Below are 17,610 nucleotides of genomic sequence, written 5' to 3' on the forward strand. Positions count from 1 at the left end.
CAGTTCTCTACATTTTTTTCACAATCATCAGCAGTATGAGAATAAATCTATTCTTAACTGTGCTTTTTCTTTAGTGTTGGAAAGGAAGATTTCGACAAGACAAAGCAGAGAGGAGCTGATAAGAAGGGGAGTGCTGAAGGAAATGCCTGAGCAAGGTGATAACACATTAACTAGAATTTAGCTACTAAGCACTAAACACGTATGATAAAGCCACTGTTGCATTGTTTCCATGTAGTATAAATAGGTATGAGGGACCAACTGAGAAGTGTGAGAGGTAATTTGGGCCAGCTGACAACTGAAGTTAAGTCAAAGGATTTGTGTTCTGTAACTGCTTCTGCCGTAGGTGCCCCAGCTGACCTCTGGTCATATCCTGAAGTATTTTAATGCTCCCTGTAAATAATGTGACTTTTGTGGCTCCTGCCTATTGTTTGCCAGAATTTTTTTCTCATTAGTGATAAATCTGTTTTTGAGTCAAGGTCTGCTGTCTAAAGCCACTACAGTATAAAATGAGAAATTTTTGCTGAAAAATTATGGGCTTTGGAACGCAGAAAAATGAATATAATGCATTTCAGGTATCAAAAAGTACAAGTGCTGGGATCATATGGATCCTACTGCTATCACACAGGCCACAATCACAAATGGTACCAGCATAAAACAGTGGGCAAGAAATCACTTGTTTCAAAATGGCTCTGAGTTTTAGTATCTGGCATTAGCCAGAATTTACATTTTGAAAAGCATGAGTAAGCCAAGGTAGATACCTCTGTGCTACATCCAGTTGTGTTTCTAGTGGTATTCTCTCTAATATTCTTAATCTTTTATAAATATAGATCAGCTAAAAGTCAAGTGAGTAAAATAATTTTCTGTTGCTTAAATTAAACCATTTGTCATTTTGTCAAGGAGTCTAAGAACTCCACATTTTCCAAAAAATAATTTTCTCCAAGAAATTGTATTTTTCTGTGTGGTCTGAAGAATGAGTAAAGTATCAGTGTGTATGGGTTGTATCATACCCATAGATACTTAGAAGTAAAGGGTCTGTTTGTTGATGTGTGACGTCCCTTGTCCGTACAGAGTTTGGCTAATATCAGACTATGATGTTCAGCACAGCTGGCTTCTGCATTTGTCTCTGCTACTGTCATTGTCTTAAAACAAGGCTTGTAAACTCTCCATACCTCAGTTTGTCCATTTGTGGCTTTGTTGTGGGTTTTGCCACGTGCTTTACTGGGGACCTGTGTGACCTTGTCCTTTGAAGGTTGTAAATTGTAATTACAGTGGGAACAGTTAATGAAATGTGGTAACTTCTCTGGTTGGTTACAGTCAGAACATAAATACTATAATTTGTGATAAAATTATGAATACTTTGGTCATCAGTGTCCTTTACCCTCTCTTCCATTCTTAAAGGAATGGGACTTTGAGTTCCTTACAAGGATTGAGCAAAATGAGAAAAGGATATAAGTATGAACAATTTTCTCTTCTTCCTCTCATATCAATCTGGTCTGTGTTATCTTCATCACATTGTGCTTCATGTTTGATGAAAATTGTAATTTTTAAGGACATTTTGAAAGAATATGGGGTTAGTTTGAAGGTGCTAAAAATAGAGAGGTAGGAAAGACAGTTGAGGAGTGTGAAGGTAGAAGGAATGGCTATGAGGATGAAAGCTAAAAAGGAAATTACACGGAGACTCGAAAAGTGAGAGGTAAGAAATGTGAAGAAGTGACAGCGAAGAAGAATGAAGTGGAAAGTGGCAAGTGCCACTCGGAGGCAGGAGGTGTTTGCAGAAGCAAGACGTGAATATGAGGTGGCAGTGTCATATGTGGAGGTGGAATGAGTGGATTTCAGAAGCCCTGGAAGAGAGAAGCTGAAGAAACTGAATGTTGCAGTTAAGGTAAGTGCAAGTGTCAGCTGTAGTAAATTAGACAAAGTTAGGAAGGCAGAACTCATTTTTTTATAAATCAAGTTGATGTTACTGTGCAGAAGGTAATGAAACAATCACCTGAGTGGGGGCACCCAAGGTGGTAGGACAGAGACTGCATAATTGTGTTGAAACCAGGGAAGTGCCAAACCTCCAGGTCTGATAACACACAGCAAGGAAGAGATGTGGAATTGCCACAGTTAGGGAGGAATCAATGGGAGGAATCAGAGGAGATGCCATGTAGATTTGCTTACTTTTTGGATTGACAGCAAGAGAATCCTGCAGAAAGAAATTACCAGAGAAGAAAAGCAGCAGCAATTTTAAAGTGCATGGAACAGAGAAAGCTGTAAGCCAGCAAGAATAGCACTTTTCAGCAATATAGAGACAAATAGGGAAATAAGTTTTTTTCAGAATCAGGAAAACTCTGAAGCTGAGCTAGTCTGGGTAAGTGAGTAAAGTATCATCAAAGCTGAGAAAGAATTTGACTTGCAGAATTTAATTCTGATATGATGTGTGATACAGGAAGACTTCACCTTGGTTCTTAAGACTGTATGATGTCTTTGTGGCATATTTTTATGAAGTAAATGGGCACATACATTCTGAGAACTTCTGTCCAAATTCCTGGCTTATTTACATGCTAGGAGTGCACCACAGTAGTTCTTCAACTCTGCCCCGCTGTTGTCCATTTTTGGAACATGCTGGAACATGTTACAGCTTTGTTGTGGTCCATGCACACATTTCTTTGCTGTGTAAACCAAGCTGCAGGGATAAGAGAACAGGATGCTCATGAACAGACATGAAGGAGGAAACCAGCATGGACTTCCATGCCTGCTACTGCAGAGGTGTCTACCCAAAGACCATGAAAGCCTGTAGAGTTTCTTTACAGAGTTACTTTCCAGAGCAGATCTACAGCCTGATGTTTCACATTTCAGTAAGTCTTTCTGCTTTTCTTCCACAGAAGCTTGAAAGCAGAGGGATGCTCTGTGTGTTGTAAGTAGGTGCTAAGTAAGTAGTTAAACTGGGCAATGACTCTTTAATTTTCATTTCAGATGGTGATGTAACAGTAAATTTTGAAACTTCAAATGGACACACCGTAGCCATTGGTGAAGAAACCATACAGGAAGAAAATGTGGTCAAAGCCAGTGGAAATAATGGCACTTTATCAGAGAAAGCATCAGCATCAGAAGGAAAAAAAGAAGATCAGAAAGGTAAATTAAAGTATTCTTCACAGATTGTTTTTTGCCTAGTTTAAATATTAACGTGTTCTTCCACTAGCACCTATACATGCTGTGAGTTCTGTCCTGCCACAAGGATGCCAGCAGAACCTGCTGAGAAGATAAGACTTGTGAAACACCAGTATTCCCTCACTGGTAGGCATGCCTTTTCCTGTGCATGTGGTAAGGCAATAAAGAGAAGCATGATCTGAACATCACAGTGCATGCAGGGAGGTTCAGTTTCTCAATTCACTGTGGGCCTTTCCTTGTAGCCATGGCCAACCTTTGGTGTCAGGTTTTCCTCTTATGAAAGAGCACACTGAGTGCATATGCATCACCTTGCAGCATCATTGTAGAAGTGGCTCGTGGGTTGAAATGTTCAAAAGTGTTTAAGTCACTTGAAAACCATCTATAATTTTGAAAGTAAGTTCAGCAAGTCATTCCAATTGGTTTTCATGGACTCTTAAACACTTGCAGTCCAGCACTTCACAAACATTCAAGGGGCTGTGTCACTACTGCAAACAGAAACTAGGCCATTTATGGAAAATGCACTTTATAGGGTTTTCTGTAGATGAATTTTAGTAAATACTGGTAAATATTTAGCAGTTCCAGTGTCCATCTTAATTTTGCTACCTTTACTCAGATCTACCTGAGTTTGACTCATAAAGAAAATGTAAAGATTATTGTGGTATCACAGGATTTGAACCGATTTTATTTTCTTTCTCTACCATCTTGAATAATGCACCACTTCTTTCCACTGTCTAAAAGTGTTCTTAACTAGTATTTCATTTATTGGATTTTCCTAGCAGAAAGAGAAGATACAAAAGATCAAGACCTTCATGGCTAGCTGAAGCCATGGAGGCAGGACAGAACAGTCTTTCCAATGTCTTCTATTAAACTCTACCTAGTGATGAATGATCCTCTGGAGGTTGAGAGGGTCAGTTCAGCTAACAGAAAAATTTGAATTCTTCTCAGAGCTACGTAAATGACTTGACTATTTAAAAAGTGGATAGATGTGCAAGGAGAATCTTATGAGATTTCTAGTACTTCCTGTCTCCCAACAAGGCAGAAATACAAGATTAGCCTTTGTCATGACATTTAAATACATCTTTCTTTTGGTGCCAACTAGAACTAGATGTGTATTGGGTCAGGGGAAAAGAGTTATAAAAGCCATGGAAAACTACTTTAAAATGGCTCTAACCCTTTAACTTTGGGGTTAGATCAGACCACTTATTATTTTATGCATCACTAAGTACAGCCTTTTGGAACTGTCAGGACTTGGAAGTTTTCCTAAGGTACAGTTTATTATTTTAGAAATACACATTTCTAACCATGCTGAAATCCCCTCTAGCTGACTTTGCAGAATGTATAACTCCAGTGAAGCAGGAGAGGTCCAATATCTATTTCAACATCTTATTAGACTCTGCACTCTATATATTGTTTTGACCTTATGGGGAGAAATTAAAAATGATTGCTGTACAGGAGTAGATTCAGTACAAAAGAAAGTATAGCTATCACTCCAGTCCCTCTCAGAAAACTAAGACTATATGGAGGAAGGAGAAGAAAAACCAAAAAATTAGCAAAACTGGTATTCTAGGTTTCACTGAATCTCAATATGAGCATCCAGAAGATGCAAACCCCTGAAAGTATACTTTCCTCTTGCACCTAAACGTGAAGTTCTGCTATGAGTTAACATCTTGAGTCCCCTGAAACAAAAGGAGGTAGATTTATTGCAGAGAATACTCTCCCCACAAAAGGTGTTAAGGATCAATTCCACGCATCAGAAAGTGTTACACTTTGTAAACCCAGTACAAGCCACCCCACGGTCATGGTGAACACACTTCAGTTATTCTTTATTTATAGCACACTAGGCAAGCAGGTGAGCCAGCCTGCTGAACTCAGTGGAAGAGTAAGGCCCACAGAATCTCACCTGACAGATTAATCCTGAGTGATTCTTTTATGGCAGATGCAGTAGGTTTGCATTACACCCACACCCGCTGGCAGAGCAAGGAATCAACAGCTGCAGAGTGGAGGTTTGCTAATGCTCACTTAGGAAATCTCATCAGAGCATCAAAATCAGAGCTGAAGCAGGAATACTCAGCTCACTGTCTTCTCCTAAGACCAAAAAATGTGCTGGTGCTTCAGATCACAACCCTCCATCATGAGAACTGAGATAGGTGGATTGAACACTAGCTGACAGTCAGGAGTAATAGCTGCAAGAGGTTCATCTTCAGTGAGGCTAATGTGAGGCTTCTAAAGTCATGAACTCAGGTGTAAATTTTGAAGGAAGATGTGTGCACCTGCCACATTTGTAAGACCCAAAGACAGGATTAATTCCTGATGCTTAGTAGCACGGTGTTGTGTTGCATTTCCAACTCCCAATGAATCAAAGTTTGCCAAAAAATGCGTCTCAGCCTTGTTATTTTAAAATGCTCTTAAGAAATGGTGGTGGTCTTTATTTGCCCTCTTGTCCAACTGGGTCTTGAAAATGGTCTTCTCATAAAATGTGATGACTGCAGCAGCCAAAAGCTTAAAAAGAGCACATGGTACAGGCACGTTGTGATAGTATGGTGAGAGCTAGCAGCAACAGGTTGTAGAATGTGGAATATATTAGGAGTTAAAACAAGTTAAAGGAGGAGAGTTTTTTCAGCATGAGTTAAGGAAATACAGTATCCACATGGCAAGCAATAGACTCAGCCATGCATATAAATTGAGTAAAGCAGAAGCAAGTGAAGAAGACAGCCCCTGAAAGCTGCTCCCCTTGCTGCCAGGCAGTCCCATAAGCTGTGTACCCATCTGCTGCCTATCAGCTCACAGTTGCCTTTTATATGTGGTAAAAAATTCTCTTGGGCAATTTAATAGTGTAACTGTTACTCTTTGTAGTAATGATGACAGTCATACAAGCAGGGTGTTTAAAAGAAAATTTCTTCTTTATGGCGGGATGATTAGAAACAAGTGACAGTTTAACATAAAGCAGCTATTAATTGATTGATGGATAAAGCCTTGCTATTGAAAAATCAGATAAATCTTTTTCTGAGATCCTTTATTCATGTTGCGCTTGCACTGGGTTGACTTCTGAATTCTATTGTTTTGACTAAGGAAAGTCACTAGCATCTTTTGCAGAAAATAAAGAGCTAAACTATAACTATTTTATCTGTGAGCCTTGCAAGGGATACAGGATCTCCAGCAGTGCCCAGAGCTCCACATTCCAGGTGGGGTCTGAGTATTGCAAAGGGGATCCAAGGAAGGGGATCTCTGCTTCCTGCCCCCTGTAACAGTGTTGGACAAGATCAAGAGCCACATCAGCAGAATAGGTGTGAAAATTGTCTCTGTTTGCCTCCCTGGATATCAGGACCTGGTGAGGCAATGCAGCATGCCTGCTGCACATAGTAAAGCCTCTAGGTACTGTGTCAGAGATGTTTTTCTCCTTCCAACCCTCCCAAGATGTCTGGAACAGAGGTGCACGAGGGAACCCCTTATTTGTATCTGAGTTCAGTTTGTAAACTTTGGTCTTACTCTTTTTTGTCAGAGCAAGCTAAATCTTTTAATGATTCTTGCAGATAGTTCCAGATTTCATAGTTAGCTTGGGCTTGAAGAAGTGAAAGGCTCAGTAACCATCAGCAAGATACTGCCTGGAAAAACAGTAAGAAGTTCTGTTTTGCATACCATCAGTCAGGTGTGTTAGGTGCTGCTTTGATAAATAATTGCATTGCAGAAAAAAAAAAGCCAGAGCTCTGTTACAGGTGCTGTGGGTGATACAGGGCATAAGCTTCTGGAATGTTCCTGGGACATTTGCAGGAGATCAATCTTCTCAGGTTTCCTCATGTCTGAAGTAAGCATGAATAAAGGAAACAGTTTTTAGTCCTGTTTCCAAACAAATTGTTGGGCTACATGTGCATATTTTTTCCCCAAGAGGTTAAGTCTCATATGAGAGATGGAAATGGTTCCAGGCCCTAGTATGTTAGGTTTACAGGTTCTTTCCTCTATATTTTGTCTGCTCTCCTTAAATCTGCCATTAAATTTAATTTTCTCTTATGGGCAAAGAAAAGGCTTCTTATGGGTAGCCAAAGAAAAGAAAGTTGGAGGCACAAACTCTGGTCTTACAACCATGCATAGCTGCTCTCTAATGCCTTAGTTTGTCTACCAAGGAATGTTCTTCAAGGTCTAACTTTCAAGGTTCCTTTTCTCAGAGGTCTTTTCTGTATTTCCCCAAAGCAGAACAAAACCTGTTTGAATATAAAGTAGTAACCCTCATCTTCCAGGGTCTCAGACAAGAGCCTGCTTTGTCTCAGAAAATTAAACCTGCAAACCAGTCACTGTGAGAAACTAGGCAGACTTTCATCCCTCTTGTGTGCCTAGCTGGCTTCCTGCACTCCTGAGCTCTGTAGATCATTGATATGAGCAGCATACATAAAAGGCTGTGGGCTTTTTTGCCTGGCTCCCTAAGCATCTCACTCCAGCTGAGATATTTGCTGGGTAAAACCAGTTCTTCTAAGAATAGTATATCTTCAATTCATCACCTGAACTATGTAAATGTGGCTGAATCCAAGTATTCTTAAAAGGAAAGCTACTCTAGATAAAGCTGTGTTTGGCCAGAGCCTGTCCACTAAGTCAGCAGGGCTGGCTCATGCTGGTAGAGTGATGAGAGAGGCACAAGCTTTCACCCAAAAAACTGAGTGCCTGAAGAAAGCTCCTGACTTGTAAAGCTGATTTATTTGTTTCAGTTTTTTTCTTTTATAGGAAACATATCCTAGTGTGGCTCTAGAATTAAGGTTGTCCAAATACTTTTTTTTAGAAACTAACTATTCAATTATTTGTGTATATCTTTACAGATAGTATAAGAGAATGTAGAAGCCTACATGCCTTCCACCTTCCAAGATTCTCACAGATCAGATGAATATGTCTTAGGCATTCTCTTTTTTTTAGCAGCTTACTTCTTACACAAAGATTGAGAAATTAAAAATGTAGAATGATAGGGGTTTTTTTTAGCCTTTTTTATCTTGAAACTAATGCAAAACACATGAATGTGGTTGCTTTAGGTGAGATGTTACACCCGTCCCTTTCTCCCCTCTCCTGTTACATGTCACACCTGTCCCTCCCCCTCTACCCTGTCTCTGTTATAAGGCCTCTTGCACTTGGTGTTGTTGAAATTATGGAGTCAGTAAGATCTAGAAGTCTGCAGATGTGCAGATCTGCTTATCCATCTTCAAGAAAGATGAATTCAAAATTGCAGAGAGAGTGCAAACAGCATTGGGAGACAGCTGTCCTGGTTCAGGGTAGCAAAACAGAGCCCAGCCCGAGAGAGCCTGAGTGCATTAGATGAATGTTGCAAGTTGGTAAACAGCCAGGAGAGAGCATGGCTAAAGGACAATGCTGGCACAGGTAGAAAGGAATAAACAGTGCCTTGAAATACAGTTAGAGTAGAAATTAAAGGAAGCTTTCTAACAATTTGAATGGGTCTTTTCTTGAACAGAATTTTATTAGTAATAGCAGGAACAAAAAATGGAGCTGGTTAAATCTGAAGTTTTTGAAAGGATTTGTCTGAGTTGACCACCTGCATCAGCACAATCAATGAGTCCAAAAAAGTGACAAAAGACACCTTGTCTTGTCCTGTGTCCCATGTTCCTGACTGACAGCTTCCTGGATTTTGATTAATCAAAATGTAGTTCTCTGCATAGTCTGGAAAGGAAACTCATGATCTGCAAAGCTCTTACAGAGTTTCATTGTGCAGGGAGTCATCCTGCAGAAGACAACAAACATACATTATTTCCAGCTTTCATTTTACATAGTGTTTCTCCAATGTGTTGTGTTCATCCTCCAGGAGGAGGGTGCTTTGCACTTGATGGAGATCATACACTGGTGCTGCAGCACTGCTGCTTTTCTCTGAGGTAGCTCCATGACACTGCACAAGTTGTACAAACAAAAATACCAGTGCTGTAGGACAAAAGCCTCAGGTAGAAAAGCTCTGGCCCACTGTTCCTTAGAAGTTCACAGAAGTAAAGAGAAAATTGTTGTATAACAATTACAATGTATTACAACCTACCCTCTGAAAGTATGCCCAGCATTTTTATAGGTTCATTTGGTCCAGAATTTGCAAAAGGTCCCACTTTTAGTTTGAAAAATAAGTAATCTGATTTTCTAGTGCATGTGACACACTGGCATCTCTCTGAAAATCTTTCAGATTTGACAATTCCCCACAAGATCTGTTGTATAGTGAGTAATTTGTAATTCTGACCATCATTTAGGTGTTTACCTCAGAACAGAGCTTTGTTAAGAGTCTGGCCCCAATCACAATTTCTGGAAACAGGAAAATCTGGTCTGAAAGTGAGGTTTGTTGAAAATCTGGCATTTGGAAAATTTATTATAAACATATCATCAATCCAAATGCTTAATGAGATATTAACATTTGCTTTCCTGTTAAAGATGTAATTTATAAGCAAGTTGCTTTTACAGCAGATATTTCCATCAAGGCAGCAGTGGATAAAAGATATTCCTATCTGATATGTTTCAGAGACTTTTTGTTAAAAGGTCAGTTCTTGATGAACAGATGTCTAAATTATGAAAAACAACAGCAATATGAGTGTATTGCAGCTGGCACTGAGGTACCTGGGGGATTGATTTGAACAAATAGATGGGTCTGAACTGATTCAGATGCCTCCTTGTTTAGGCAAAAGAAAGAGCAGGCATGAAGAGCAAGGGTCCACGTTCAAGCAGAATCATGTTAGGGAGGTACAATTACAACATAATTGTATCTGTAGCCATTTACAGACATCAGACCATCTCTGTCACTGTTCAAGATCAAGCCCCTGTTGCAGTTATTAGTTATTTGTATTACTACAGTGTTACTGTATATACCAGACATTTATTATAGCATCTTACATAGATGCAGAAAACCACAAGAATTTTCCAATAGACTTGCAGTAAAAGAAAGGACATTATGATTAGGCACTGGAAAACAAGAGGACACCAGACCAGGATAAAAAGCACAATAATGGCAGCCTAAATATTGTCAGCTTTGGCACCACCGCAGAGGGGAGTTTAAGGGAGGACAGTCAGTGAATATTCACAAAGCCTGAGGGTCAGCAGAGGAAAAGCAATGAAAAGCATCTGCTTCAAACTTGGCTTGTCACTGTCAAAAGCTGATATAATGGACTGGTCAGGTAGGAACTGGAAATCTCTGTCTCAAGTAAATGGGAAACTGTACCATGGGCAAAATCAGACTGACAGTGAGATAAAACAATGAAGCTTACAAAGATAAAAGCAACAAAGCTAATAAGATGCCAGGAGGAACAATATGGTCAAAGACAATAATCTTCACCACAGATTTCCTCCTGGCTGTGAGTAAGAAGAAGGTTTGCTGTAATCAAGGGGCAGTCAAGATTGGATGAGAGGTGTAACTATCTGAGCAAGTAGAATGCAGTTGTGCAGGAGTCTGCCAATCTTTGGAATGAGGTACATAACACTATGAAAAGAGCTGTCTTAGATAAAGGTAGGGTTCCAGTAATGGCAAGGCATTTCTGTTAAAATAAATGCTATATAAACTGCCAGTTTTTAATCACAGATGAAGTCTGCAAGCAAGAACTTTGATGTAAATAACTGCTACAGTTTTGCTTTTCATTTATAGTTTTTAGTTACTTGTCTACAGAAAAATTGAAAATTATAGGTTGTCACTAGGATGTGTTTATTTGCAACTAAATAAAACCTTAGCCTTATATTTTATTTTGTATCTTTTTTCCTGATTCGAAAGATAAATTCTGATGTACATTATTTAATCAGTTATATAGTTTAGTGTAGATTGACTGTATTACTTTGGAATATGGTGAATGCTGTATTAGTTTTTCTAGGTTATCATTCTTTTTTTAACATTTTCTCTACTAATGAACTGAAACAAAACACAGTAATGGTATATAAGTAAAAAAGTTTTAAATTCTTTCTTAATAGTAAATAAAATTTTAGCATTATGGATCTTTAGTTAATACATATAGCAAGGAATTGTTTACACTTATATTATTTCTGATCATCATGTCCTTCAGGATCTTCAAAATACAAAATCATATCTTCTCTTGCCCTGTTTATTATTAATGGACTTCAAATTTTAAAATGTCCTGCTTTTTCAGAATTATATCACCATTTCAACTTTGAATGAAGGTAGGTAGAATTTCACAAGGATACCCTTTTGCTGTAAAAGGAGGTCAAAATGTAACAAATAAGGATGTTTCTTTCTCCATCCAAAGTCTTTCTATGGAAAACAAAGAGATGGTACAAGAATCTGTACTCAAAAAAATCTGTTTGAAAGTTTTAAAAGGTTTCTATGAGATGGTACTTTCAAAGCTTTAGCAAAAGCATATTAGTTTATAATAGGCTGGAAATAAAGGAGGAAGACACTGGACAGTTAATTCCTTCAGCTCATGAAGACACATGTGTGCATGTTGCTAATAATAACTGCAGGTGATGCATTAGGTTCATGTTAACAAGCCTTAAGCTAGAGGCTGGAAAGGCTTTGTTTCTGAGAGGAAGAATGTCTTTGTTGTCTAGCACATTATTTGTTTTTTCATCTACTAATCTTAAAATTAAAATGTGTTGCTTATCTCTTGGGAATCTTTAACATGGGAAAGAAGAGAGATGAGAATGTCCATTTAATGTGTGTTAAGAGTGAGGCTCTAATAGGAACATAATGCAAGAAATTAAATGGTTTTCTCTTGAGTGATAGAAGAGACTGTTAAAAGTCTTTTCAGTATTAGTTTGTGTCCTTTCTTCCCCAATCAAGTTTTCAGTAACATGCAAACAAAGCCTATATGATTCTGATGGAATGCTCTTTCTTCTATAATACTCAGTTTCAGAAAGGTTTGGGAAGGTTATCTTGAGACAAAATGGGCATAGAATTGGTTTGGTTGAATAGATAAAATTCCCATCTGGGAACTTCAGCTCTTCCACCTGGGAGCACCAAGTTTTACAGCCGTAGTGATCATGTTGCAAAATCATACATTGACTTTAAATGGCTCACCTACATTAACATTACAACTGGCATTAGGTATGCACTTTTTAAATTAATTTCCTGGTCATCCCCACTTACCCTTCTTTGGTTTGCAGGCTACAAACAAACCAGGGGGGTTTTTTTGGAAGAAACTAAGCCCAAAGATGCACTCAGGAACTTTTACTCCCTCCACCACTAGTCATGTAATCTACAGAACTAGCCTGAAGAAAGTCCAAATCCTGAAATGCAGATTGTGGCTATTGGGTCCTCAGTGCTACCTCTTTCACTCTGCAGAGCCATTCCTATTGCAAAGCACAATTTAGATAAAGACCAAATTCCTGCTGACTAATGAACTCTAGACTCTTGAAAGTGCAGTTGTGTAACAAAGAACCTGCAGGAGGGGAGAGCCTTTCCATGCCAAATGATAACCTATCTTATTTAGCTTCATTTGTTTCTGAAGAGTAAAAATACTCTGAGGAAGTTCCCCAAAATAAAGCTGCTATGAGCAAACAATATGCAGCTCAGAAGAATAAATTGCTCCAGGGGAAAACTGGGAAAATTTCCGCTGCATAGCCATATGCAAGCCTGTGGGTGGGAGAACAGCCCTGTTCACATTCAGGTTCACATGAATCTGACTTTTACAAACTGTTGTTCTTAGGGTGGCTAGGCTTGAAAAGAAGCTGAGGAGATTTGTTAGAGAAGTAAATAGCATTCCCTCATTTAGTTTTAAGCCAGCACTTTAATTTGGGATACTGAATGTAAAGGCAGATCCTTGGAGGTCTAGAATAGATGAGTCTGAACAGAGTTTCAGGTAAATATTTTCCATGAGAAGATCCTGGGTTGAGGTGAACAGTAACTTTCTTCTGAGGTAATACTACCTTAAGAGGCAGAAGATGAGTCTCTCCTGATTCCCAAGAGCTCAAGCAGCAGAAGTAGTCACTGTTGTGAAGCTTGCTGTTGGATTTACGTGGTGTATGTCTGTGTCAGTTGGCTTCTGTTCACTTTCTTACCCATAGAGAGCACTGGTCCCTGCCCAGAAATTCCGACATCGCATGCTCCACCACTACCTAAGCCTAAGCCTAAACCTAAAAAAGCTCCACTACCACCAAAAAATGCCATTGCCGCTTCCACCGCCAGCAGCCATAAGGGTAACGAAGCACCTCATGCTAAAAAAAAGGGAAAGGCTCCTGCTAAGCAGCCTCCTCTCCCACCACCCAAGCCAACAGGTGCCAGTGCAAATCGAGAAGCTGGTGAGTACTGCCCAGCAGTGCAGCTGCCGTGGGTGCATGTGCATGGGGCTGCTTGGCTTGGTGACTTGTGCCTTTGGACAGAGCAGTGTTACTGAGGAGCATGCCGTGGGTGTTTGTAGAGAGCTTCCTGCTGGGCTCTGGTTCTGCTGGCCACAAACACCCCAGAGAATACACAGACCCCCTCGCTGTTGAGTGAACCTATATACAACACCGAGCACAGCAGAGACAGCACTGAATTCCCAGTTCAAGTGTGACAGCTGGCAAAAAAATTACCCAGAGAAACAGCTCAAGAATAAGCAGGATAGAAGCTGACTTCTGAAACCAAGCACAAGTTACCCTTGAATAAAACTAATTTGATATTGCTGTAACTTTCTACTGGAAGTATCAACTGTTCCAGTTAATTTGACAATATGACAAGATCACAAAGAAGTTAAGAATAAAACCATTGAAGCATCTTAAAAGATGCTTATTCAATAGTAGTTGGATTAGCTGACCAAAAAAAATGACAACCATTAGAAATGACCAGGCTTCCCTCGGGTGCTGTGATTCTAAGTACATACTGGAAATGGAAAATATCACTCATCAGGCACATAGCATGTGTTTATCACCACACTATTAGATCAAAATTCAGCAGTGATGCAAGATTGAAGATTATAGGTGGATGCTCTTAAGGTACTAATTTTGAGTTTGAATGGTTGCAGTGTAAACAATGACCAAAATTAAAACATCCACACAATTTGAACGCAAGCAGTATTGTGATGAATGGGCTCCATATATGTATTGGCAAACTTATACAAGCCCTGTGCTTTCAATCTCTCTCTGTCTTTCAAAGCCCTCCAGTCCCTCCAGTTTTCTCTGCAAGTATTTCTCTTCACAGCTTGTACATTTTGGCACATTTTGTATTTGAAACATACAGAAGAGGACAGTTTGAAAACATTGTAAGACTTCTAGAATTACAATAATAACTTTGCCATAAAATATCCATTAACTTGGTATTAACTGTCCCTACTACATCAGACGACTACAAGAATAAACATTTTGAAAATCCAGAATTTGCTGCTTGTATTTCACATGCAGCTGGGAAACTCAGCTCTTCCTAGGTGAAGCAGCCTTGTAACAGCAGACCTTTCAGAAATAAAGCAATCCATCACATAAAGAACTGTTTAAAACAGTGGTTGGTAACAAGCTGTCAGGTATCTGACTTTTTAGACTAAAATACATTCAGGTTCCAGATTTGTCTTCTATTAGCCTTGCTGAAATGTGAGCCAGTGCTTGCAGACCATACAGATGTAAAACATATCAACATTTATTCCTTATTCTACTGGTAATTTCTTCCAAATTTAAAAATATATCGTGTTCATTCAAAGTGGGACGGTACTTAATAAGCAGAGCTGGTTTGGAACAGTGTCAGTACAAGAGGTTTGTCAGATCCCCATGAAAGTGAACACATGATGCAGCCAGTGATCAAGTCCCATGAGGGAGGAGAGGAATATGAGTAACAATGAGCCGTGGCTCTCCTGAGGGCAGCACAGCAAGTTTCCATACTGAAATAGTGGAACTGGAAGAATGGGACTTAAATGGAGGTATGGATGTATGCCAAAAGGCAAACAACAGCCATTAAATTTTTCATTTAATCAGAATTCAAATCTTCTACTGAAAAAGAGGCATGACAGAAAATTGTCAGCCAGCCCAGTCAAAAACAACAGCAGCAATAGCACTTTTGACCCGTGTGGACGCATAGGGGGGTTTTCTGTGGGAGAAATCTTTTAAGTTTCTGTATCTAATTGCAAGTTCTGAGAATAATGTAAGGATTTTTACAATGGAAACGTGTTTTGACATTTTCCCAGCCACAACTGTGTGGTCATATATTTGTACTATGCTGCAGTTGTTAAGTGCAAGCATGTAACTGGTTCTGTTGACCTCCAGCCTGCTCTGAAGGGGATCAGAACCAGAGCCTTTTGTTTCTACCATCCACCTACTCAGTAAGATTTCTGTTAAATAATGTGCAGGTTAGAACCATCATCTATTTCTGCTGTAATTATGAACTTCTGCCAGTGCCATTTTTCTGCTTCATTTTGTTTTGCATGTAAATTGAGTGATTTGTACCTGATGTGGGAAGATGAGTGCAGTATCAGTTCATTCAGGACAGTGCCCTTTACCGTCACCTGGGAGCACAGAGAGGAACAGAGATTTGCCTGAACTTGCTATAAATTTTTTCAGATATACTGAAAGCTTCACAGCTCTCTAAATGTTTTTAAACCATAACAGCTACAGAAGAGAACAGTAAAGTGTCTTTTGAATTAGCTTCCATCTCCTTTGAGAACAATCTCACTGTGAGAATTGTTTTTATATCATGGACTTATTATGGCCAGTATCTGCACTTTGACTCTCTCCCAGTCTCCTGGGGAGTTGTTTTTATTTAAATGCTTATAAGTAAAGTAGGCCCTTCAGCAGATTTCTATCACAGCTTTCTGTTTTACTCAATAAGCTTAGCCAGAAGGCTGCTATTTAACTTTATAATGCTTTCATTTGTTCTCTGGAACTTAATGAATTTTTAGAATTACAGCAGAAGCATTTGAGTCAGATGCATTTTGATGAAAAGGACTGACCCATTAGATGGTTGTCATTTTTGTTGCTTTTTAAATGGAAGTCAGAAGTTTGAAGCTCCCGTCTCAGGTGATGACACAGCATGACATTGACACAGCAATTGGAAATGTGGCTGGAATGCACATGGAAATGGGGGCTAGCTGAAATCTTAGTGAGATTCTTTTTACATATATGCTTCAGTATGGTGAGCATCACAGGATTAAACAGCCAGCTTGGCCAGCTTGTACAGCTACTGTCAAAACCTTGTTTCACTAAATTTTCAAGACTGCCTGAGGTGCTCACTGGTAAGATGAAGGCCTCCAGTACATACAGGAGGCCTCCAGTGCCTCCTCCCTTCTGAAGGTCATTTGTGCACAGTGACAGCAGTGGTTTCTGCCTCTCTTTTGGGGACAGACCCAGCTGGACATAAGGCACACCTTGTTTTGCTGCCCCTCTGCTGTTTGTCATTACTTAGGAGGACACCAGCTGCAATAATTGTGAAAGGCAAATTGACTGATAGTCAGTAACAGTCTTCAGATGTTCATTGAAAAGTATAAGGAAAATCACAAGGTTTTCACAGTGATCAGATCAGCAATTCATGTAGTAGGAAAGGTCAGGCAGCTTTCTCTGCCAGGGAGCTTTTTTTTTTTTTTAAGCTAAGTCACTACACATATTTTTAGAATAAGTAGTGGACTTCTTAGAAGATGTCCAGGCCAGGTGTAACAGGCCAATTCAGAATACTCAAAACAAACTCCTACCTATTTGTAAGGTTGGTCCTCTCTGCTGTTCTTGGGCAAGTATTCATCATTTCAGTGTCTCCCACACAAAGGTGAAATTGGAACTGCAACATTTAATCATCTCAAGCATTTACATGAGGTATTGTAGAAGTATCAAGTGTATTTTTTTTTTAAGACCAGCACAAGTCAATTAATGCAGAAAATACACTGCAAAAATCATATAATTGCAAGACTGTAAAATGCCTTTTATTTTCTTGTTTTAGCTGGTTCCTCTCATGCAAAAAAACTACCAGTCTCCAAGTCTTCTTCATCACCATCTCCTTCGTCCACATCATCTCATCCCAAAGCCTCTAAGGAGACTTCCAGCAAATCTGGCACATCAGGGACTCCCAGGGGCAAGAAAAAACCTGGGAAACAGTCAGCCCCACGAACAGCACCAGACGGGGCTGCTTCTTCCCCCTCAGGTGCGACAGCCGACACTGTGGAAGCGAAGGCAGAAAAACCCAAGCCTGAGCAAACTTCCGCAGTCATTTTTGACATGGACAACGCGGACCAGTCCAGCAAGCTTGTTGTGCCCCCTCCTCCCACCGCTGCCCCTCCTCCACCTCCACTTCCACCTCCTTTTCCTGCTGCAGCTAGCCAGCCTGCTGGCTCCTCAGATGGGCAGGATGTGTCAGACAGCTGTGTGGCAGGGCCACCTGGCTCGGACACAAAGGCTCTGCTCTCGACCGAGCGTGGCACAGACCTAAGTCTGAGCAGTGCAGCCCCAGGCAGCGCTCCAGGTGCTGGAGGAGAACACACGGAAAGGTGAGACAGTATGGCTATCCTGGGGGAGTAATAGGACCCACAGCCAAGGAAGCCACATTTGTTTGCACTGTAGGCAGTGGGGATCTCTTCTGCTGCTTCTGCTGACTGGGAACAGTTTGTGTGGCACCCAGCA

At 40.0% G+C, this 17,610-nt stretch overlaps 1 protein-coding gene across 5 annotated transcripts in view; it reads left to right on the forward strand.

Moving 5' to 3' along the window:
• PHACTR2 (phosphatase and actin regulator 2) overlaps positions 1–17,610 on the forward strand; it is a 131,794-nt gene that overhangs the window by 93,086 nt on the left and 21,098 nt on the right. For 3 of the 5 annotated variants that reach the window (XM_036379818.2, XM_036379821.2, XM_036379820.2), the window contains exons 3-6: positions 75–155; positions 2,959–3,117; positions 13,114–13,347; positions 16,934–17,477. In XM_036379818.2, coding sequence (XP_036235711.1) covers positions 75–155; positions 2,959–3,117; positions 13,114–13,347; positions 16,934–17,477 — 1,018 coding nt within the window. The remainder of the gene's footprint in view (positions 1–74; positions 156–2,958; positions 3,118–13,113; positions 13,348–16,933; positions 17,478–17,610) is intronic. The other 2 variants (XM_036379823.2, XM_036379819.2) reach the window with 2 other exon arrangements.

This window comes from Molothrus ater, chromosome 3 (assembly GCF_012460135.2).
Source record: "Molothrus ater isolate BHLD 08-10-18 breed brown headed cowbird chromosome 3, BPBGC_Mater_1.1, whole genome shotgun sequence".
In the NCBI taxonomy this organism is placed as follows: domain Eukaryota; kingdom Metazoa; phylum Chordata; class Aves; order Passeriformes; family Icteridae; genus Molothrus; species Molothrus ater.